Here is a 22,916-nt window from a genome sequence, read left to right as displayed (position 1 = left end):
AAGTAGGAGTCTGTTTCTCACTTCCTCTTATCTTCTTCTTCTCTCATCTTTCTAAAGCAAACCAATACGAAAGCAAACTCTCTGCCATTTATTTATACATTTGTCTATTTATCTGAAATTTTCTCTTTTATAATTAGCCAACGCCTGCCATTTTTGTTTTCTGTTTTCATTTGTGCATAATAAGTTTGATTTATCTATCTAACTATCTGCAATGGCCGAAATGAAAGATGCCCACATTGTAGAAATCCCAGTAGATGAAGAGCAACAGCACAAACTCTTGTCTGCCATGAACACAATCTCGGCGGCAATCCAACACCACCCACTAATGGAAATCTCTGAGAGCCCCGGCCATCTCTTGCTCCTTAAACTCTGGCAAAGAGAAGAGGACATTTTCGGCCGGCGCATCGCTCTTAAAGAGACTAGATTGGACTCTATCAAAAGAGAACTTTTCCAACTGTGCTGTTTCTTTTTCATCTTTCATGGGTTTTTCTTGACCATCCTGTTTAACTCTTCGGTTAACTCCCAAGAGGAGGATACTTCCCACACTTGCAAGAAATGGTGGATACCTGGTCTTTTATCTGTCTCGACCTCGCTTGTGTTTGTGTTCTTGGTGCAGGTGAAGCTTTGGAGGTTTTGGAAGGTGTGGAAGCAGTTGCAGAGGGAGAGGACCGATAGCCGGGCGGTCACGAGGTGTATTCAGGAGTTGAGGATGAAGGGGGCTAGCTTTGATTTGTCTAAGGAGCCTCATAGTGGAAAGAGGATGAAGAGCTCGAGCGTCGAGATCAAATGGAAGCCGCTTACTTGGTTTTCTCGGTATCTGATAACCATCGCTCTTGTTTGCTTTGCAGGTTTGGTATTTCCGGCTACCAAGTTTATCCTTTGCGGCTTCTGATCGTTGGAATTTTTCGTTTACTGGCGTTGTCTGTTAGATCGTTCAAGGTAATAAAAAACATTATAACATACATCGTTATAAATGTCGTCTCCTTTTTCATAGAAATGAAATCCCAAAATGTGGTTTCTGCAGGCTGTGATGTTGGAGAATGGGAACAAAATGGAGCTGTGAGATCAATCTTCCAGTGTCGAAGTAATAAGAACTTGTCATTGCCATTATAATTTATATCCATTATATGCTTCCTTTACTAGATTTGTCCTACTTTTATGCAGTATTTATGAAGAATTTCGGCAATATTTATGAAGATGATAATGGTAGAGATCTGAGTCCATTGCTTCGGTTCAATCTCTCCTAGGGGATGAAGCCTCTTCGGTCCGATAATTATTAGTATTCATAAAACAAGCAAATTTATGCACCGTTGGAAGTTCTGATTACACATCCGGCCTGAAAGCTGAAGAAATTGATCAGATTCTTCCCATCTCTAAATTCTGCTGCAGATTCCAATGAGAGCTGCTGCCTGAGTGAGCGGAATTGTGATAGCTAAATCACACATTTAAGATTACTCTGCAATTCAGTGTGCCCTGATCCCGAATACTTCAGCCAGAAAAATTATACTCCAGATTTGGTGCCAGAATTCTTTTACTTGGCGCAGCTATCTTGGCCTCAAACCAGAGACCTAGTCCGTGAAGCAAATCAGTCCAACCAATTAGGATAGAATCAATAGATTCCTTTTTCAGGAGCGACTCTTCCTTCCCAAACGCAGCATTACAACTCTCCGGTGTATTAGCTAGAAAGCTTTTACAGTCCATCGTTAATGGAGGTCTTGTATAACAATTTAATTAGGATGTTCCTAGTAAGCAACACTGCCTGTGTGCTCACTTCTTGCTTTACAATAAATTTAGTTATTCTAAATTCCATGCACTCTTGTGTGTTCGATTCATCTATACTGCCAAAAATAAAAATAAAAATACTCGTTGAATTTTATATATATATATATATATATATATAAACATAAACAAAGACTTGGAAACGTGAAGACACATCTGGATGATGAGAAAACTCAGTTGTGATCTCAATTCATCAACTATGGAAGTGTTCACAAGAGGTGTACTGATTACAACTATCAAGAACATCAGGGTTTACAACTTTCATCTCCCGCCCTCTAAATTAAACAAACACCGTTACGAGTCAAAAGGGGAGAAATCTAACTGGTGTGTTCTTCATATAAAATTGAAAAAAAAAAAAAACCATGCTGGCCCAATGCTGATGAAATTATTGCCACTTTTTTACTATCAAGATGTTACAAATTTCATCTCTCTCACTCTAAAATTAAACAAACACCAGTCAAAAAAGGGGAGAAATCCAACTGGTGTTCTACACATAAAGTTGATTAAAAATCCTGGTCCAATGCTCCCTGCATTGCTGTCAGGCGCTTTCAAAGCCAAATATTCTAAAAACACCTGCGACAAGAAATAAAATGAGGATACTTTGCAAGTATTTAGCTGAAACAAGTGTGCATCGCAGATTGGGTTTCTTTAAGATCACTGGCATTAACAAAATTCTCTTTAACACAGCATACAACTGGCAATACCTTCATCAGTCTGATATTTGTTCTTGTCATCCCCAGCATACGCAAGTAAATTGTATTTTGGATTCCATTCCACACTGTTCATGGCAGCCCGACATGGTATCTGATGTACTGTCCGTCCAGTTTGAACATTTGCCTGTATCATACAGTATCAATATTATCAATTTATCATTCTCTTATCCAACTTTATGTGAAAGTTTGGATATACAGAATCCTTTGTATGTCCCACATAATAAATTTTTATTTTTAAGGACTTGGACATGAATTGGAAAATCACTAAACCGAGCTATATCTTCAGCTAAAAAGTCAAACGTTCGAGAAGGACCACAAAAGTAAGAATGAATATAATCCAAGGTTTCCTCAGTCCTATGGGCATATGGGCAACAGTACTGAACTTGACTCTGTTTTTGCAAAACATAGCAAACCATATACTACGCATCATCTGGATAGAGGGACAGGCGTTAGCCATAATAACCTAACTACATTCCTTGAGAAAGAAAAGTCAGTTTAGTCACATGGATACTTACTATATCAATGAACAAGTCTTCACTGGCAGAAGCAATATACTCTCCAGTGTGATTGAAGCTTATTGTCCGGACAGGCCATCTGAGAAAAGCATGACAAGGTCAGTTCCATGCCTGGGGACGCAAATTTTAGTCCAATACTTGAATGAAAAAAACCTCAACAATGATAGTACTTGGTTAACAACTGCAAAGCTCACTAAGCACTAATAAACTAAATGATACCCCGATGGAAAACTCACTCAAGTTTTGTAAATGTTCGCACGCAGAGCATCTCTGATATACCCCAAAGGCTGACTAAGGAATCAGCACTTCCAACTGCAAAATATCTGGTCATAGTCAGAAGAACAATAGGGGGTCAGAATAAGAAAATTATTTATATTCTTGATGTTCTATCTGAAACTAATTTTAAAAGAATGTGGTTCTTTTAAAAGGAAAAGTATAAGCAAGCGGAAATGTTTTAACAAGTGGACCATGACAATATCCTCATAAGTATATAAGTAGTAAGCAGCTGTTTTCACAAGTGAAAAAGCCCAAAATAAAATAAGAGAGCTTTAAAGCACACCTTCCCATTGGATCAATTGCAATACAATAGCAACCAGCTGTATGAGCCATAAGGGTGTCAAGTGGTCGCAGAGATGGGTACGCTAGCACTTCAACGGTACCTGAACAGAAGAATACATAATCAAATGTCGATTCCAGCAAATAGAAATGGCACATAGTTCATTTTCTAATCAGTAAATTTATACATAAAGAAAAGTAAACTCCCTCTTAGAATTAATTTTTACCATTTCCAGTTGTCAAAAAGAACATCTCTCCTGTCATGTTCCATGCGATCTCATTTACCTGGAAAAAATAAGTGGACTATTTAAGAAGCATATGAAATAAACAATCATTAATAGAATTCAATGGCATCTCTCTGATTGTTGCATATGTATATATACAGTTGGGGTAACAACTCTCCAGATAAGGTCACATATTCCGACTATAGTTTGTAAAGATAAGTTATGCAACAATATAATTTTTAGAGCTTCCACAAGGTGAAGTCATGTAAACACGTTTGATTTTGTGCCTGAGAAACAATGATTACTAAGTAATGAGTGATATAAATCAAGTTGAAGCATTATGTGGAGCACAAGGCCAAAAAGAGATAGACCTTAAATAGAGCTGGATGGTAATGTTTATACCATTACATAGTCAGCGTGAAAATAAAAAGATGTGCAGATTCATAACTTTAGTGAGGCAAGGCACCAGACCGAATTAACAAACAATAAACAAATGAAGATACATACACATCATAAAAAAATTGATGAAGAAAAACAGAAAAGAAATTAACATCAAGTTCGGAACTAAAAAAGATTACCTCATAGCTGAATTTGCGCTTATGAATTGGCTTAAATTTCCGAACATCCAGTATTGTTAGTTCATCATCCTACAATGAGTTAGAGGTTAGATTAAGAAAGAGCAGCGATTACCATATCTATCCAATATCTGCTTTATGACCAATGGTTAGTACTAGTACTCAGAATTTGATGAGTAAAAACATTTAGAACAATCACAAAGCTGCTGATGTTTTGGAACATGACATGGGACTACCGTGGAATATTACACACCCTATTGCCAACAGCTACGTGTGTCCCATCGGGTTTGTAGGTGATGTTGATGTTCTCCCCACTAAGTTCTGCCTGCTGTGAGCATTTCCCACCTGTAAAACTCAGCATAGGCACAAAAACAAGCGTCTGTTCTAATCACCCAAATCGTTATTATAAAACTTTATAAGGTGGGATCAGAAAACATTACAAAATCGTTCGAATAACCCAGATATCAATTATCATGCATGATATTCAGTTAAAAGTGTCAACTTTAGATAACCCAGATGATTTGACAGCAAACCCTCTCATTGTAATAAATAGAATAGAGGGATTTTTGCTTACTTCGAGCATCCCACAAACGGACAGTCTTGTCGCCTGACGCAGTTGCAATAAGATCAGCATGTTTGGGGTCCCAACACAGCTGATCCACACTATCTGTGTGACCCTTCAGTTCAATATCTTTAGCCTTTCCCTGTAACAAGCACCATATGGGTTATCGTCCTCGTTAATCATTATCATTGTCGATAAGTTCGATTAACAACAACAAGAACCAAATATGGTATAGAAGCTTACATGCCCATGTGACTCAATGTGCCAGACACGAGCGGTTTGATCCACAGAACCCGAAGCTAGCTTCGTGCCTGCACAATTCCACGCCACCGAATGTACCTTTCAATTGGACCCAACAAAAATAAATTTAAAAAAACCGTCAATTACTCTAGGGTTGCGCATGGAAACTAATACATAGAGAGAGAGAGAGAGAGAGAACCTTCTTCTTGTGACCTTGATACTCTCGGTTGTGGAGATTCTTGAAAGGAACTGATGGCTCCATCTCTTCTAATTTCACACTCGAAGCAGACTCGAAGCAAGGCCTCTAAGGATTCTCTGTTTTTCTTTAATTCATACGAGCGCATTAAAGAAGGAAAACCTATTGGAAGGATAGTTATTGCGACGATAGTTGTTTTGTAAAGGCGGCTCCTATATGAAGAGCGTTATGATAAGTTATTAAAGCGCCACAAAATGCCCGCTCCGTATATTGTCTTGTGACAATCTTCTAAAAAATGTTACAAAATGAATTGTCATGACAACTTTTGGAAAAGCCTATACATACGACATTTTCGACTTCAAAAATCCTAAAACAAAAATAAAAAAACAATCCTGAAAAATCCTGAGTTGGTTTTATTAAAATAAATAAATAAATAATTGTAAAGGTGGCAATAATTTTAATAATTTTATGTTTTTTATTAGTCGTTAATATTTTTATTTTGATAAAAGAAAAAGGAAAGGTGACAAGTGATAATTGATAAAAGCAAAAGCTTGTCGGTCTCAATGATTCAAGTGAAGAAAAACAACACTTGAATAAACCTAGAAATTGGAGGTTCTTTCTAAATGTAAGGCAGATTGGAAACCTTTAAATTTCCTTGTTACATTTTAGTATCCTCATAATTCTGTTATTACCGTTTAAATATTTCTCCTACTCTAATTATTAGCATCAAACTCATTGTAATTTGTAGAATATGTGTGTTTGGGAGTGCGTTTTAAAAAAAATAATCTGCGATTTTAAACCAAATCGCAACTTTAAGGTGTTTGGGATTGCGATTTTAAAAACGTAAATTTTAAAATCGCAAAAAAATCTGCGATTTCCATAAGCTGATTAGAGGGTGTTTATTTGAAAAAGTGCGAATTTAAAATAAAATCACGATTTCTATTAAAAAGATATTTGGCGCAATAGTTACCTTTTTTAGAATGGGAATGAAAAAAATACCAAGAATACCCACCTAAAATATATTAAAACCCTTTTTTTCTTTTTTCTTCATCCCCTCTGTCTTGTTCATCCATATTGGTAATTTGGTCATGAAACCGCAATTATGTGCTAATGTTATCCAAACACTCAATTGATAAAAAAAGTACTTTTTAGTATGTTTTACCAAACGCTTGTGCGATTTTAAAAAGTAGTGATTTTAAAAACGTAATATTTAAAAACGCAATTTTTAAAATCGCACTTATTGAAATCGCACTCCCAAACGGGCCCGTAATAAAATTTTAAGTGAATCTCCATCTTTCTCTTTCATTTAAATCTACGACTTCCTCTCTATTTATCTTTTGAATCTCCACAATATATACTCAAATTTTATCTACAAAGAGTCACATATCTTGTTGCATACCATGTTGCAATGTCTTCTTTGCCTTCATTATTGAGTACTTCTATCACGGAACATCGCGGTAGTGCTTTGCTTAAGCAACTCTGATCTAATCGGTTTCAATGCACTCTCTCTCCCTTTATGGCTTTCAAGTTTGCTTGTTGATGTAGTTGGAATATCTACTGGCATTTGCAGTTTTGGACTACCACATCAAACAATCAATTACGATAACCTTTTTTCTTGGTCAATGAGTTAAAATTCAAATAGGTCGAACAGATCTTTTGTGCCATTCCCAATAATCTCCCGGATCTATTTGCATTGTACTTGTTATTTTGGTTATTTTATTCCATTGCCCACTATTCTTTTGTGTTTGATGTATGAGGTATCTTTCTCGTTCTCCTTCTCTTTTTGTTTGAGAAATTATTTATTATATACATCAATAAATAAGAGTATATGGGGCAGAGGTTTTATCTGTGAAAGTCCACCTTATGCCCAATCTCTGAATTTTGAGTCAATAACTTAATATACACATCTATATTTAGGCCTACTTTTTCCTCCACGTAGTAATCTATCGAAACTCTTAAAGCAACATCCCAACAACCCAAACGTGAATGCTACATCCTCTGCAAATGTTCCGCTTTATTTTATTATATATTGTTGATGACAGTTTTTCGAAAGATAACGTGACACTAAGTTCAAGATATACGAATTTGCAAAAAAAAGAAATAGGATAAGAGCTTGCCGAGGTGTACTAGTGGGAATAGTTTCGATGCATAAGTCAGTCGATGATTTAAAATTTGAGAGAGAAATATAGCTTGAAAATTCATTGTGCGCAATGCTAGAAAAATGGATAATGAGATCATGGGCTAACTCTTGATCATGGGATCGTGTAGTTGGTTGATGGCTCGGCCACGTTTGTGCATAACGTGGCTCGGTTTCAGCGCTGCAAGCTTGACCACGTTCTCTAGTGAACGTGGCTTCTCTTGTTGTAAACTTGTTTTTCCCGTCTGACCCTCAGCAGGCTGGCTTAATGTTAATCATGTATTTTACAGGTGGACTTATATGATGAAAATAGCCTTGGAGGCCCATTTGGTATTTTTTGGCCGATTCATTACTCAACACATACTATCATAATTTATTTATTTATTTATTTTTTATAAATTTTTAAAATATGATTGATTTGCTGTACAAATTATTTCGTTTTCAGATTGACCAACGACCGCCATAATTGATAATTGGTCTCATATGAGAACACGGCAGCAGAATTAGCAATCATGGACCCACCCTTTCGTGAGCCTTTGATTTTATTTTCATCGGTGGCATAAATCCAAGGGAGGAAATGTTTAAAATTGTTGATGATCATGTCCTCAAAATAGACAGCCATATATTCTTCCACTAACAATTAGCATTGGGATTAGCGAAATGTTATTTACCATTTCAATCTACTATTTTTTGTTGCAATATTTACTTTAAATGGTTTTTTGCTCTTTCTTATTTTTTTTTTTTTTGTCATTTTTTTTTTTTTTTTTTTATATTATCAGGAACATATATTGTTGTCTTTTTTTTCCTCGTAGAATAGGGAACATTACAAGTCAATTGTAGATCAGCAAAAACATTAACCAAATTGAAAGATTGGAAAAACATTGCAAATTTGGTGATAGATTTAAAGGAGTAAATGTAGTTTCATGGTCCTAAGAAATTCAGCATTATGGCATTGTGATTTTAGGTTTCTAGAGCTAGCTTTAAATTATGCATAACATTTCAATTTATTGATCTAATCTCGTGTGTAACCGTTAAAGACATTGATGCATTTTTAAGTTCAATCAATAGATATTTGCAAAACAAGTAGGTATAGTTGGAGATTTGTCCGAGCATACCGACTCTTTGATATTTAAGTTAGCAAAAGGAGTTCGGTGTGGCTATAAAGGAGAGCGAGGGTTTTCCTAAATTGAATACGGAGGTGCGGTTGTAATTATAGGCATACTTTGATCGATGATATGGTATTTCCCTATGTAGAGCATTTATTGGTGAGTTGTTTTCTTTAACTGGATTACGTGTTGGACTATGCGTTAAAATCTCGAAACAGCATAACACAAGTCGAAAAGTAATTATTCTCAGCGTTACAATTTCGAAACTCTTTTAGCACGAGTTTTTTTGTCTTTATTTGAGTGGCCATTATGGTAATATAATTGTACGAGCAACACGAGTTATACCGTTTGTTCTATTATGTTCTTTTGTGTCGGCCTCTGCGGTCTTGTCAAGACTTACTGTTTAAACTTACCTTCCGAACTAGAATCCTAAGCTTTCAAGTTCGTTTGTCAACCCAAATTGGCCGAGTGTATAGCTGGTCTATCACAAGAAGAGAATAAAGTTTGATTAAAGGGTTTGGAGTAATAACAAAGCCAAATCCATTCTAATTATAATATAACTTAAGATTAGTGGTTGGGGTACACTAATGGCGGTGGAATTAGTTGTTAATTAGTCTTAATATAGTATTTTTATCATCTTGGCAATGGCAACCCAACCCCTCCCTGATGCAACAAAAGGTTTTTCCTTGATGCCTCCTCTTCTTCCTCTTGGTCAAACTCAAAGCAAAAAACTACGTTCAAAATTTCAAGAACAGTGATCCATTTTCTTTTTTGTATAATTTGTAGAGGAAGAAATACTTCTTGTATTCAACCGAGTGCCAGAGGTGTCCACTGTCCACCTACCTGCATGTAAATAATGAATCACTGCACCGTCTATTTCTTTTATTTTTCTTTTATTTTTATTTTTATTTCGTTGGTTTTCCCTTGAGGTATAAATAAGGGACCGACGCATAGGGTAGAGATGAGAGCGTCTGGTCGGGACCGTCCCACCAGAGCTAGGCAGAGCCACAAAGAGAAGAGAAGCAACTGTACCACACCACAGGGAGAGTCGGAGGGATCCGATTGAATCGAATAGCATCGAATCCATACAGAGAGAGACTCGGAGACAGAAGAAATGGCATCGACCGGTGGCGGAAGGTACATGGCCTACTCGCCCTCGCCCTCTCCCTCCGCTCCACCTTCTCCTCATCTATCCGGGCTCCGTTCCGCCTCCTCCGTCGCCGCCGCCCTCGTCGACCAAGAAAAGTACCACTCCACTCCACAACTAACAAGATCTACTTAGTTTTCAACTCTGTTTTTGTTCTGATTTTGCTTTGAATAATTTTGGTGGTGTTTGATGATTCAGATATCTGTCGGAGCTACTGGCAGAGCGTCACAAGCTTACTCCCTTTCTGCCTGTGCTCCCACATGCCTGTCGCTTGTTAAACCAGGGTGAGTCTGTTTCAGCTTAGCTTTCATATTTCTTTTTGCCATATCTAGTTTACGGTATAAAGCAATATGTACACTGATGTCTGCAAGTTATAACTGAGTATTGACCTCAAGTGGTAGATCGGACACTTTTTCACCAATTCATATAGATTGGAATGGTTGAATATAAAAATCTAAAGAAAACACGCAAGTTGGTGCATGTATTGCAGCAAAGCCTTGTTGGATCAACGCATAAGCGATATATAGGACACAAGTTATAAGAACCCAACGGCACAACCAAACAATATAAATAACTTGCACGAGATACTTATATACCCAATGATAAAACGTTTCAAAACAGAAATTTTCACCCAGAGTTTTTCCCCCTTATAATTTTAAAATATATAAAACCCCAAATCCAACTTTTTGTTTTTTGTTTTTTTTTTTTTTTTCCTGTTTGATATTCTAATTTTTTTGATTGCAAAAATGATTAGCTGTAGAATAGGTGACTCCAGAGATTTTTTTTTTTGTGGGTAGGTGAGTCCAAAGTTATTGATAGGTGGTTGTATTCTAGCGCGGTGCTGGAATAACACTTAAGAGGGTCTTGACATGTATCAATCAGATTCATGTTATTGCTATGTAAATGTAGGCGGCTACTTCATATGTATAGCAGTAGAGCTTCGGGTAAAACATTTTATTTTTTCAAATCATCGCGATCATATTTAAAAGGTTAGGTTTTAAATTGCTTCGCTGAAATCATGGTGTTCCCTTTAGTTGTCTGTGGACTTGCAAGGAGTTATGCAGGTTGGTTCTCTTCTGATCTTAGTTTTGGCAAAATTGATTGGCTTCTAACTTCTAAGTTGACTGGCGAAAAACAGTTATTGGCTGGCGCAAGTGTGGTTCTTACAACATCTGCTCCTTGTTGTATGGTCACAGTTAGTTTCATTGGGGGTAGGAATTTTTGCCTTTGGTGCATCACAGATTGAAAATTTGCTATCCATGGATCTGAATCTCCAACAAGATTGCTGTGTACTGTATCAAGGATTTGGAAGATCATCTTTTTGATTTTATGGATGGATTTAGGATCCAAAGAGTTGTTATTATTACCTTAGAGCTCCAGATTTGGTGTCTTGTACGACCAAATACAAGAGCATATGGACCGTATATGATCAATCTTCTTGACATATGACTTTGCTGAGTATATGGCTAAAAGGAACCCAAATTTTGGTAATTTAAGTTCAGTTGTGTAATATAGATTCATTTGTGTGCTGATAGGGAGCAAAGGTGAAAACTATGGGAAACTGTGTCTTGATTTAAAGATTAATGATATGATATATGTGATTTACTACCAGGAGGTGTTCCTTCTCTTTCTCACTTGCAGTAATATCCCCAAGTCTAGAAAATGGGGATCATAAAAGTGTTGGTTAGCCCTTGCCAACTCATTCCATCTTTTTTGTCTACATGTTAGGTTAATGTTGAAAAATTCGATGAGAAAGTTCGAAATTGTTTCCTTTTGCCACAGTTACCCAATGGTTGAAAAAGTCTACAAGTTGAGAAGATTAGTGAAAAACCTAGCAGCATGGTAGAGGGGATACTTCACTCTGTAGGATGATACGCTGGACTTTTTAAACTCTCTCCCAACAGTTTTCTTGCATAGCTGCATGCATTCAGATGCCTAGTTAAGGTTGTGAAATCTATCTAGAAAGTTCAGAAAGAACTTTGAACAGGTTGTGATGCACGATTCTAGAGGTCAACTTAGTAGGTTGATCTATAATGCCTTGTCCCAAGAAACTATGTAGTCTATTTTGGTCATTAAAAAAAAAAAAGCGTGTAGGCTTAGTTCTAGGGAATTTGGTTTCCTGTTGGTCATGACCTAGGCTGGTGAGTGGTTGTGGGTATGAGCTTTAGCTCAAATAACACCTTCTTCCCTTATAAGAACAAGGTGGAAGGTAGGGTCATGGGTTCAAGAGATTTCGTGTGTTGTATAACTTACCAATCAAAAAAGACAAAATCCATTTATTATCTGACTTTAGTGAAACAAGATGAATTAAACTCCATGTTATTTTTCCCCCCATGCTTTCACTTTTCTCTTTTTTTCCTAGAGTGCATTCATAAGGTTAAATTTTATTTCATGAGGAATCATTAATTTTAACTGACTCAGAAGATCCGTGTTGTCTGTCCATTTTGTGGTGACTGCTAACTTTTTAACAAATGCTGACTGGTACATCTTATTCTTGAAAATTGACATTTTTGGAGCAGAATTATTGCGTGTAACCACACTGTTGGGGAATGCATCAGTTTTAGGTCAAAGTGGGCTTGAACATGCTAGCCCCCTGGCTTCTGGAGGAATATTTTCCAATGGAGGTGCCGATTTGAACGGATGGCCATCACGGTTCCAATCAGAAGTACGGATACTAACCATTAACATAACCTTTTTTCCATCTAATTTTACTGTATTTGCAGAAGTATTCCTGACACGATCTTTTCATTTCGTGCTAACTCATAACATCTATTTGAGTGTTTGTAGATTATGCTATTCTTTGACAGGTAGTTGAAGCTAACATCCTCAAGCAATGTAAAATAGATTTTAGCTTAGCTTCCTGTTCCAGGAACCTAATAAGATGGTTCTTCTTTTCCTTCTTGTATTTTTGTCTAGGCACTCCTATACATGACATATTTGTTAATTTTACATCTGATGTATAAATGCAATTCCTGCTAGTATGGAAGCCCTATATGCAGAGAGTTTTGAGCATGGCATTCTCCAATTTATAGAGGTTCTGAGACTCTGGGAGTCCTAAATTTCTCCTGTAGGGTGCTAACTGCTGACCCTTTGGTTGATGAAATATTGTTATTCTGTTTGCCTTACAAGCGTGCTATCACGTGGTATAATAATTGGCTGGTCTCGGTTTTCAAGCGTGGGAGTCGTAAATTTCTCCTGCAGTGTGCTAACCGCTGACCCTTTAATATTGTTATTCAGTTTGCGTTACAAGGGTGGATCTTGTGGTATTAATTGGCTGGTGGGGTTTTCATGAGGTTGCTGATGTACCGTGTCACTGAAACCAGCTGGTCTGATGCAAAAAACTGCATTACCGTTGAGCCTCTTAGTAGTTTTCAAATACAAACATTTAATTCCTCTGCTTTTTATTTTTGGATTTAGACCCTTGAATTTCACAATCTTCTACAATTATATTTGAATGTCAGCATGGGGTTTAATTGTTCTATTGTCTTTTTTTTTCTTTTTTTTTTTGTTATAGCATACTTATTACTCTTTGGTGTGTTTTTCTAGAATTTGTTCTTTAACATTTTCTTAGAGCTGCTGCAAGACAACTGCATTAAATATCTGCTGCATGACAATTGTTCTATTATTTTTTTTGTTTGTTTGTTATAGCATACTTGTTACTCCTTTGTTTGTTTTTCTAGAATTTTTTTCTTTTAACATTTTCTCAGAGCTGCTGCAAGACAATTGTTGTAGATATCTTTTGAGAATCTTTGGAGCTCCTCCAGGAACCAAAATTTTACAGTACATTATGCATGACAGACAGTTGCTTTTATCTATCACTGTAAGATCTAACAAATCTGGAATTATAATGTACAGATGTCGGGTTTATTACAGCCCTCATCGGCACAAAACTGGCTGAGTTCTCAAGGTAGCTCATCTGGTCTTATAGCTAAAAGAACCATGAGAGTGGATATCCCTGTCGAGAAATACCCTAATGTACGAATAAACTTGCTCCTGTTTAATTGCTTATATTCTTATTTTTGGCAGTTTCTGATGTTGATTTGTTATTACAGTACAACTTTGTTGGGCGTCTCCTTGGTCCTAGGGGAAACTCTCTTAAGCGAGTGGAAGCAAGTACTGAGTGCCGTGTTCTGATCAGAGGGCGTGGTAGCATTAAAGATCCAACTAGGGTAATAGTGAGATTTTCTTCTGTTGATGATTGTGCATGCTGAAACTTTAATGTGGTTCATGTATATCTAGTTAAGTGTCTTGTTGTTCTTTTTTCCCCTTCTAGCTAGTTAGGTGTTTTCTTTTCTACACTTCGTGTGTAGTAGGGGGTGCCTTATGCTTTTTATGATAATTCGATTACTTAATCAAAAAATATATAGTTAAGTGCCTATTGATGAAGAGAATTGGATTAACATGACATTTGGAACAAGTTCCATTACAAATTTGTAATTTTTTTCCAGGCTTCATCCATGTTTCTTGATTGCATACTGGAAAACCTGGTGAATCATATGGACGTAAAGCATTATGTAAACTCTGTTTTGCACCATTTTTTATTTTTTATTTTTTTACATTTTGAAGTATTTTTAATGATGAGTTTACTAGTTAAGTTCTCATGGCTTCAGCACATTGTTGGAGGGAACTTTTACATACTACTACTAAGGGATTAAGGTACCTTGGCTTCATGTTGTTCATTGTTTGTTAATTGAAGATCCTTCTCTTTTTGGAGAGCGATGCTAATTATAAGGTTTGCTGGTTGCTTTTGCTTGTTTTGTCTATGTGGACTAATCTGGGATGCTTTCATGAATTTTGATTTCATTTGAGAAAGTACTTTTATTAAGTCAGACTCCAGATAGATTTTCTGGAAACTTCCAACTTGTACATTTTTCACCTTCACGTCCAAGAAGCTTCATGACACTGCATATAAGAGAAAACTGCCGGGTACTTCTCTGCTGTATGAGGCCTTTGTCCAAGGAGCTTCTTAAGGCCCTCCACTTCTTATGATTAGCAAAAATGTTCATTTGTTGATGAACCTGGAAAGTGAAATCACAATTCATTTCATTATCTTAATGAGTTTCTCTCAAGTATATCTCAAGACCATTTTGATGTTCGTCATCTATTAAAAGCACTGTGCACGCTTTTCAAAAACTCAGCTTTTGATTCCTTCTAATTGCCAGAGTGTAGTTTCTAACATGCAGTGCTGAACTTTTTCGGTTTTGTTCAATTTCTAGCTATGTTCCTGTCTGAGCTTGAACTGTTAATGCTGCATCACCAATTGAAATTCAATTGCCGCTTTTCACTTGTATTATGAGAATATAACTGTAGATTGTTGTATTGCTTGTGTTTTACAGGAGGAGATGATGAGAGGAAAACCGGGGTATGAACATTTGAATGAACCTCTCCATATTTTAGTTGAGGCAGAACTACCAGTTGAAATAGTTGATGCACGACTGATGCAAGCACGTGAGATACTTGAAGATTTGCTGAAACCTATGGCAAGTTTTCACTTTTGCCCCTATTTTAAATATTATTCATTTGCTTTGCAAGTATTTTTGCCTCCTTTGAATTAACCTGCGCTAATCTGGTTCTCCCTTTTTTTTTTTTTTTTTAGGATGAAACCCATGATTTCTATAAGAAACAACAGCTACGGGAGCTCGCAATGCTCAATGGTACACTTCGCGACGAGGGTTCTCCTATGGCTGGTTCGGTTTCCCCCTTCCACAACAGCCTTGGTATGAAGAGGGCCAAGACTAGGGGCTAATGGACCCCCATTCTTAGAGGGCTTTTGGAGCTTGTGCGTTAGTTTCTGGAAGTAAACAGCAGTTCCCATTCTGCAGGTGTTGCAGTCCCAGCCAATGCCTCCAACTGCCATCGGGGCACTGGCACCATTATGTGCTAGTTCTAACTTGTTTCTATATGGAGTGTGTTTCTGTTAGGGGAAAGCTTAATGACCGTGTCGCTTAGTAAAGGACCGTATTGAGTGCAGGGGGTATGCTTATGTGTGTTGCATTAGGCAGTTTGGTCTGGACATTCCCCTTCCAAACCTGTCTTTGTTTATTAGGTTATAGTATATATATAAGCTTGTGATGAAGTTTTGTTTGTGGTGATGGGCGTCTCTGGTGAGAATGTTAAGGTATGGTTTGCATACAAGTGAGGCAAACAATGATCTACCCTGTTGCTTGGTTTCTGGGTTGGAATGTTTTGTATTTATCTAGTATAGTACCTAGATTTGATGGAAAGCATTCTTTGTTATATGCTAGTGGACGTTTTAGTAGCTTTTACTTCCTTTTTCGTGCCTTCTCCATTTAAATGCATTCTCAAATGTGTTCTTGCAGCATCAGCTCTTCAGAATTATCATGACTGCTTTGATGGAAAAATTGTTTGGCCTGAAAAAAGTATCGTTAGTGATCATGCTTTTTAGCTTTGGCAAGAGCCTGATCATGCAAGTTTCTAGTATTTTCAAGTAGAAAACTAGAATTCTTCTATATTTTGGAAATGAGTAGCGTTTTTTTTTTTTAAAGCTCAAGTATTAAATGGTCATATCATTTATGCTATATCTAACTAGTTTTAGACGAATCATTTCGTTACAGAGGCATGTTACATGGATTTATAAGTTTATTTTGAAATTACAGGAATTTCTTTCTTGTAAGGTCAAACTACATGAACCAATGCAACAATTTTCTCTAAAACAGATATCGAGAGCCTTATAATCTAAGTGATGCAAAATGTCTTTGTATCCCTCTTATATCTCTAAAAAATGACGTGGTGGCTTTTAAAATTAACATTAAATCAAAATTTTATAGTATGATAATTTTATAACACATCAATTTCAAGGGACACAAAGAAGACAGCATTACTACAATGTAATGGAGATCAAACTCAATAACTATTCATTGCAAAACTAATCACATGGTTTGACATGCCTATTCATTGCAAAACTAATCACGATCACATGGTGAATATGTGTTGGGGAGACTTTACTTACCTTTAAATTATTACGCCTTTTTTAATGTTATTCGAATTCTCAAAATTTGCATGTGAGTGTCTAATGTATCAATCATTTTCAATCATCTCCCTCCATTAGAATTTGATGTTAAATCTTAACAAATATAATGAAAATGACCAAAATACTCTGTTTATACAAAAAGAATAATTTTTTTTTATTAAAGGTATATTTGTATTTTTATAATTTTTATATGAGTACAAAAGACATTTTACTTATTAGCCATTTGAGTTAATAAACTCCAATGGTGAGAGGGAAGGGGTATAAAAGACATTTTACTTATTAGTCGTTTGAGTTAATAAACCCCAACAGTAAGAAGGGGGTATTAAAAAGAGCTAATATATCAAACACCATATTACAAATTTTTGTACATTGGGGTGACTGAAAAGTGCATGGTAATTTAGGGGTAAGTGAATAACTATACTATTACATATAAATTAAAGAAAGGTTACAATCAGATACTGAAAATTTTAATACAATTCATAAAGTCGTATGTGATACTTTATAGAAGTCAATAACCAAATTTTATTAGTGTTTGGGAGTGGGGGGAAGGGAATCCAATAAGTTATCGTATTGATGGAGACAATAACATGGGATCAGCTCATACGGGGGAAAATTGACCTCCCTCGATACCTCTCCCTCTGCCATTGATCGTATGCATTTATTTTGTCAGCAATCAATACTCCTTTAGAGGAACGCTAGACTTACAAACAAATTTTACAGAAAAACTTTTACAAACCGATGTGGCACAACATGATTAGATATAAGATAAGTTTAAATTTTGAAAATCCTAATCATGTTGTGCCACATCAGTTTGTAAAAGTTTTACTGTAAAATTTGTTTGTAAGCCTAGCACTCCTCACTCCTTTAATCACACAAAAAAAAAAAAAAAATCCATTTACTAGCTCTCCTTCATGCATGACTGCTTGAAACCATTACAAATTCATCCTGCAGCAGATTCTATACTTGGCCATATAGCTTGTAATTCAAGGAAGGAATCAGGATATAATTATACATGTTTATATCAACATGGCTATTATTGGAAAAAGTTAATAACATGAAGGAACTCGACAGCCTGAGGAGCTGCAGTACCAGTCATCAGAACCAGAGATGGCTGGAGAGGCTCAAATATCTTAATTCAGACATTTGCTTCACCTTCTTCTTCATCCTCAATGTCACCAATTCCAACCCAACGGGTGAATGCAAAGAGAAATTCTTTGAAGTTCACCATTCCATTTTTATCCCAGTCCATCTCTTCTGCAAAAGTAAAACAAACTCACCACTTAACATTATCAATTTATCATCAAAGTCATTAATTTATTTACACAGAATTATACACATCCAGAGAATTTATAGTAGGGTCTATACATGCTCATGTGATGGGAAATGCATCATCATTAGCCAGACTCAGGAACATTCATGTTCATTTCTTCATTCATCTCTTTTGCATAAAATGTATACACATAAGCATGCCATATAACATATTAAGCATATGAGCCTGTCTGCCTCGTATGTTTACATTGATGCACACACACACAGAGCTTACCAAATCTTTTCATGGCTATTTGTCCGGAACTATATTCTCCTGATGTATTTTCATTTATGGCATGGACCATCTCACTCTTGCTCACATAACCATCCTTGTTCTTGTCCAAGAAGACGAATGCATCCACCAAAGTTTCAAATGTGGCCTCCAGATTGGGCATCCCCATGTGTGATTTCTAGCAGTGTCAAGGAATACAAGAAGAAGAAAAGGCAGTATTACTGCAAAACACCTCATGATGTCAACTGGGTAAGTCAGGATGGTCATATGATAATCTTAACCTGCACCTTTAAAATGACTCACATTTTCCAACCATCATTCAACTGAATTTCCTGGCCAATATCCAGCAAAAAAACACCAAAGGCATATGAAATATGATACCCTTATCTAAATGAGAGAAGATATTAGGTATAAATCTACCAAATATACCATATTTGTAGGTTTCATGTGTCAGCTGTCAAGTAAAAGGAAACTTGAAAAGGAAATACATAGAGAAAATATTTTCTGGATACAGCATGAAGGGCAATGGGGTCGTCTTTGAGAAGATAGACAAGGCAGAGAAGTACAATGAACTCATTGAACTTCATACCCATATTCTCATTAATATCACACGCCACAAAGAGATCATTGATCTCCTCCTCTGTAAAGGAAATTTCCAGCTTATTGAAACACTTTTTCAACTCTGCATGATCTATTGCACCATTTGAATCCTCGTCTACAACCAAAATAAAACACACACATCTAAGCAGCTAGAAATCATAAAAAACAAAAAACAAAAAAGAGGAGGGAAGAAGGAGCATTCTTGTGTGTGTCATGCAGAGAACACTAAACACTTTCTTCTTAGCAGTCACAAGGGACAAAAAATGAAGTAGATGTTTTTGTGTATGTTTTCAGAAATAACAAGTAACTAAGCATCATTAGGATCTAAGGCTTACCAAAATACATGGCAATCCTAAAATAAATTTTAAGTTGAAGACAGTAGAAGACAAATATATAAATTTCTACAAAAAAAAAAAAAAAAAAACTACAATGAAACTCAGCATAATCCCTTAAAGAGTTCGATGAGGGGGTGTCAGTTATATATTATTTTTTTATTAGTTGCATCAATCAGCCTCTAACTTATCTATACAAACAACAGTTCTTGGAAAGACATTGATGCATACATTTAATTTTATGGTGATGAATTTTGTGTTGCCAAGAGAATTTATCAGCAAACAAATGAATTGAAAGTGCTACCTACCGAATTGCTCAAAAATAACTTTGCAATTTCTTAAGCTCTCATCTATTTTTGGGAATTTCAAGATTATGCTGTTGAATGATTTGATGGCACTTCCTCCAGATGCCCTCTTCTTCATAGCTTCGACCATTTTGGCTTCAAGCTTTGTTTCTACTATCCAACCCTTCTTAGGCGATTCACTCTTTCCCACTATATTTCCCATTGTCAGTTAACCTCACCGAATAGGATGCAGGAAACAAGCCAAGTATGTGCCTACCGATATAAAATTAGAAATAAACAATGTTAGAGAATATCCAACTAGTTGCAGCAAAAGATGGAGCAAAATATGTGATAACTGTTCAAGCAGATTAACCAAATATCAAACAAATGGCAAATAATTGTTAAACAGTACTGCTATGGTCATAAATTCACCAGCATGGGACTTCTACCAACCCTATAAATATTATTTTAAATTAGAAATAAAAAATGTTAGAGAATATCCAACTAGTTGCAGCAAAAGATGGAGCAAAATATGTAATAACTGTTCAAGCAGATTAACCAAATATCAAACAAATGGCAAATAATTGTTAAACAGTACTGCTATGGTCATAAATTCACCAGAATGGGACTTCTACCAACCCTATAAATATTATTTTAATTGCCTCTGAGATATATAACAGCACCCAATACTCATTGATCCTTTTGTCGTTGACTAAGCAATGAATGTGAATCAAAGGCCTACACGCTTAGATCCATGTTATCATTTCTTGGGTTTATATCAGACTCTTAATGGGTTGAAGGTGAGATGTAGGAAAAGAAAAAAAGCTGCAAACTTTTTCTTTTTCTCGTATTTCCCGGGCAACCAAACGGGAAGTTTAGCTAGCTAGAATTACCCAAAATGAAAAAAAGAGAGAAATAATCGAACAGCATGGGAAAGAAAGAGATATAATAAAGTGGCGTCCCAGCCCCACTTGTAGAATGAAACTCAACAACAAGATCAGAAGCACCAACAAACAGAAACCAAGAACCAGAAACACACACAACCTTAAAAAAAAAAAAGAAAAAAAAGTCAGCTACCAGGCCACCAAATACGAGAATATGATTGAAAGAAAAAAGAAAAAAAAAGCTGAAACAACCGCTTTGGTTTCTTGAAAAGCCAAAACCTGCTAAAAAGGAAGTTGCAGAGGTCTATGAAAGATGGATGTACGCTAAAGTTGAGGAAAGGAAGTGGGGGTGTTTGTTACTCAGTTGGGAAGCTTCCTTCGCGTCTCATTGGATTGTCAACCGATGTTGGTGCTCCACCCACCACGTGTTGCGCTTCCTCTCGATCTAAAGGCGCTTTCATTTTCACAACACCTCCGCTGACTTTTCACACGCACAAAAAGAAATAAAGTTTTTTTTTTTTTTCTTTCCAAAAAAATACCCTACCCAAAATAACAAACACAAATTAGTTCATGACTAAGACATGATAATCTTTAGACCGGAATCCCACAAAAATTTTTTGTCGGGATTTTAGGGAGTTTGGAGGAAGGAATATTGTGGGGGTGGGTTTCAACTTTCGCCCACCGTTCACCTGCTTGGCATTTCAGATCTTTCATTTTCTACCATTTGTTGGGTGTGATGCATGATCAATGGTACTAGGTGAATCTATTACAAAATTCATAATATAAAGTGTATATTATATAATGTGTAGAGTGTAGTTTAGGGGAGTAATCATTGTTTATGGAACATTATATCAAATAATTTAGTCCCACTATAAGTTGCCAAGTTCCCGTACGTTGATAGCTCATAGCATTCCTCCACAGTATTTTTACTTCTCAATTGCTAACTTGACCCGATTGCACACAACCATTGAATTGAACCGACAGTGGTCCCATTTTAATTATGCTTTTTGGATATTTTAATTATGCTTTTTGGATATTTGTTTGCCATCGGAGTGTCTTTTCCACTTATCTACTCCTTGTCTAATGTGTGAAACACGTTCTTTTAAGACTTAGAGCCGGTTATGTCCCAAAAAAAAAAAAAAAAAAAAAAAAAAAAAAAAAAAAAAACTTAGAGTATGTTTGAGATTGCGTTTAAGAAATAAAACTTTTAAGTTAAAACGAGCTTTTAGCCAAAATTTTTATTTTGAAATTTTTGTCAAAAGTATTTTTTGACAATTTTTAGGCTTTTTGGATCCTAAAAAACACTTTTAATTTTTTTACCAAACGAGTACTTTTTTCTTAAAACATAATTTTTGAGTATTAAAAGTACTTTTAGGCCCCTCAAACGCAATCACAAACAAACCCTTAAAAAATGACTTTAAATCTTTTAAATTTTTTTTTTTTTTTTTTTAGAAAAATATATATACTTTTTGTATTATTATTATTATTATTTAATAAGAGAAAAAAATAAGTCAATTATGATAATTGAGGCCCAACATTTATCATTTCATTTAAAAAGCTATTGAGGCCCAACATCATGGGCATGTACATCTAAGCCCATCACCATGGGCTGACCCACATACTAAGTTAGGGTCAAGGTAAGGGATGTTACCATGTGATCCTTTCAAGTAAATACAAGTCAAGGTTAGATTCTTTATTTACTAGTTGAATCCAAAACAAAAAGAGTTGAAGTGCCGCACAGCTAAGAGGGGGAGTTTCTCCCCCTCCCCCCCTTCCTCTCTTTTCCCTCTCTCTTTTCTTGATCTGTTCTCCCCTCTCTTCCTCGATCTGTGTTTCTTTTCTTTTTTGTGTTTGTTTTTGAATTTCGCTTTCTTTTCCCTGTTGTTGTTCTTTGTTTGCTTGTTTATTTTTTCTTGCCAGGTGTTTGTTTGTGCACACTTTGTGGGTGCCGCTCATGGGAGATTCACTCAAACTTCTCCCCAATTCTTTGAGTACGCCGCCGATCTCCTCTACGCCTGCTTTGCTGTTTACTGTCTTCTGCTGGGTCCTTTCACGCGTTCCTACCGCGATGTGCTTCTAACGCCATCTACGCATCGGTTTCCGGCAAGCACGCGATCGGCTTTTCTTCTAGCTGCTGTCATCCGCCTAGTGTGCTCATATTTTTAAATTTTTTGTTGTATTGCTTTGATTTTCCCTGTATTTTTCTTGTTTTTCTTGCTGCTTGTAATAAGGTCATGTCCTCTCTCTTAATCTACTCGCTTTATATTTTGGTCCAAACCCCTGGGGTTGTGGATGTGAACGATATCCAGGCTTTTGGATTCAGGAGAATGTGTGTAGGCATGGGGTCCTTTTGATCCCATGATCGAGGAATAAGAGCTACATATGCATTAGTTTGTGTCTGCCTAGCGCATATCTGTTATTCTAACTGAAGATTAGTTATAGGTTAGCGGATGTTTAGCGTATTTGATATGTAATCTTTTAGTTACGACTTTGATCTTTTAGCTTCGGCTATAATTTTTTAGAACGTTATGTTCTG

The 22,916-nt window shown here is 36.2% G+C and overlaps 4 protein-coding genes across 8 annotated transcripts; 2 read left to right on the top strand and 2 right to left on the bottom strand.

Moving 5' to 3' along the window:
- Positions 1-35: 35 nt before the first annotated feature.
- Positions 36-1,813, top strand: LOC132175684 (RNA polymerase II elongation factor). 2 transcript variants are annotated; one of them, XR_009439454.2, is made up of 3 exons: positions 36-939; positions 1,025-1,084; positions 1,165-1,813. XR_009439454.2 is itself a non-coding variant. In XM_059587706.2 (2 exons), the coding sequence occupies exon 1, from the start codon at positions 212-214 to the stop codon at positions 890-892; it is 681 nt and encodes a 226-aa protein (XP_059443689.2). In that variant the 5' UTR covers positions 36-211; the 3' UTR covers positions 893-939; positions 1,025-1,813. The 2 variants fall into 2 exon arrangements, 1 of the variants encoding a protein (XP_059443689.2); XM_059587706.2 differs by having other exon boundaries at positions 1,025-1,813.
- Positions 1,814-1,940: 127 nt separating this feature from the next.
- TEX1 (Transducin/WD40 repeat-like superfamily protein) lies at positions 1,941-5,469 on the bottom strand. The gene is made up of 11 exons (XM_059586835.2): positions 5,363-5,469; positions 5,167-5,262; positions 4,936-5,065; positions 4,615-4,706; positions 4,365-4,433; positions 3,790-3,847; positions 3,567-3,666; positions 3,244-3,330; positions 3,008-3,086; positions 2,484-2,616; positions 1,941-2,352 (listed from the first exon to the last, which is right to left on the bottom strand). Exons 1-11 carry the CDS (start codon positions 5,423-5,425, stop codon positions 2,318-2,320), a joined length of 942 nt encoding a protein of 313 aa, XP_059442818.1. The 5' UTR covers positions 5,426-5,469; the 3' UTR covers positions 1,941-2,317.
- A 4,056-nt stretch (positions 5,470-9,525) lies between these two features.
- Positions 9,526-16,020, top strand: LOC132173618 (RNA-binding KH domain-containing protein). 2 transcript variants are annotated; one of them, XM_059585157.2, is made up of 7 exons: positions 9,526-9,847; positions 9,948-10,033; positions 12,308-12,414; positions 13,605-13,724; positions 13,802-13,918; positions 15,086-15,229; positions 15,346-16,020. In XM_059585157.2, the coding sequence occupies exons 1-7, from the start codon at positions 9,717-9,719 to the stop codon at positions 15,493-15,495; spliced, it is 855 nt and encodes a 284-aa protein (XP_059441140.2). In that variant the 5' UTR covers positions 9,526-9,716; the 3' UTR covers positions 15,496-16,020. The 2 variants fall into 2 exon arrangements, with proteins under 2 accessions (XP_059441140.2, XP_059441139.2); XM_059585156.2 differs by having other exon boundaries at positions 12,269-12,414.
- A 1,632-nt stretch (positions 16,021-17,652) lies between these two features.
- On the bottom strand, positions 17,653-20,826 carry LOC132174821 (Calcium-binding EF-hand family protein). 3 transcript variants are annotated; one of them, XM_088514710.1, is made up of 5 exons: positions 20,633-20,826; positions 19,521-19,769; positions 18,793-18,995; positions 18,284-18,458; positions 17,653-17,994 (listed from the first exon to the last, which is right to left on the bottom strand). In XM_088514710.1, exons 2-5 carry the CDS (start codon positions 19,717-19,719, stop codon positions 17,876-17,878), a joined length of 696 nt encoding a protein of 231 aa, XP_088370836.1. In that variant the 5' UTR covers positions 19,720-19,769; positions 20,633-20,826; the 3' UTR covers positions 17,653-17,875. The 3 variants fall into 3 exon arrangements, with proteins under 3 accessions (XP_088370836.1, XP_059442492.1, XP_059442490.1); XM_059586509.2 differs by having other exon boundaries at positions 20,664-20,826; XM_059586507.2 differs by having other exon boundaries at positions 20,660-20,825.
- Positions 20,827-22,916: the final 2,090 nt, after the last annotated feature.

This window comes from Corylus avellana, chromosome 3 (genome assembly GCF_965113065.1).
Source record: "Corylus avellana chromosome 3, dhCorAvel1.hap1.2, whole genome shotgun sequence".
Lineage (NCBI taxonomy): Eukaryota > Viridiplantae > Streptophyta > Magnoliopsida > Fagales > Betulaceae > Corylus > Corylus avellana.
This window is presented reverse-complemented; position numbering and strand designations above follow the sequence as displayed.

Coding starts and splice junctions, on each gene's coding strand:
- LOC132174821 (XM_088514710.1), bottom strand. CDS start 19,719: ATGGGAAATATAGTGGGAAAGAGTGAATCGCCTAAGAAGGGTTGGATA. Junction 18,996..19,520: donor AGTTATTTTTGAGCAATTCG/GTAGGTAGCACT, acceptor TTTTGGTTGTAG/ACGAGGATTCAAATGGTGCA. Junction 17,995..18,283: donor AATAGCCATGAAAAGATTTG/GTAAGCTCTGTG, acceptor TTACTTTTGCAG/AAGAGATGGACTGGGATAAA.
- LOC132175684 (XM_059587706.2), top strand. CDS start 212: ATGGCCGAAATGAAAGATGCCCACATTGTAGAAATCCCAGTAGATGAA.
- LOC132173618 (XM_059585156.2), top strand. CDS start 9,717: ATGGCATCGACCGGTGGCGGAAGGTACATGGCCTACTCGCCCTCGCCC. Junction 13,725..13,801: donor CTGTCGAGAAATACCCTAAT/GTACGAATAAAC, acceptor TTGTTATTACAG/TACAACTTTGTTGGGCGTCT. Junction 15,230..15,345: donor AAGATTTGCTGAAACCTATG/GCAAGTTTTCAC, acceptor TTTTTTTTTTAG/GATGAAACCCATGATTTCTA.
- TEX1 (XM_059586835.2), bottom strand. CDS start 5,425: ATGGAGCCATCAGTTCCTTTCAAGAATCTCCACAACCGAGAGTATCAA. Junction 5,263..5,362: donor ATCAAGGTCACAAGAAGAAG/GTTCTCTCTCTC, acceptor TCCAATTGAAAG/GTACATTCGGTGGCGTGGAA. Junction 4,707..4,935: donor CCGTTTGTGGGATGCTCGAA/GTAAGCAAAAAT, acceptor TGAGTTTTACAG/GTGGGAAATGCTCACAGCAG.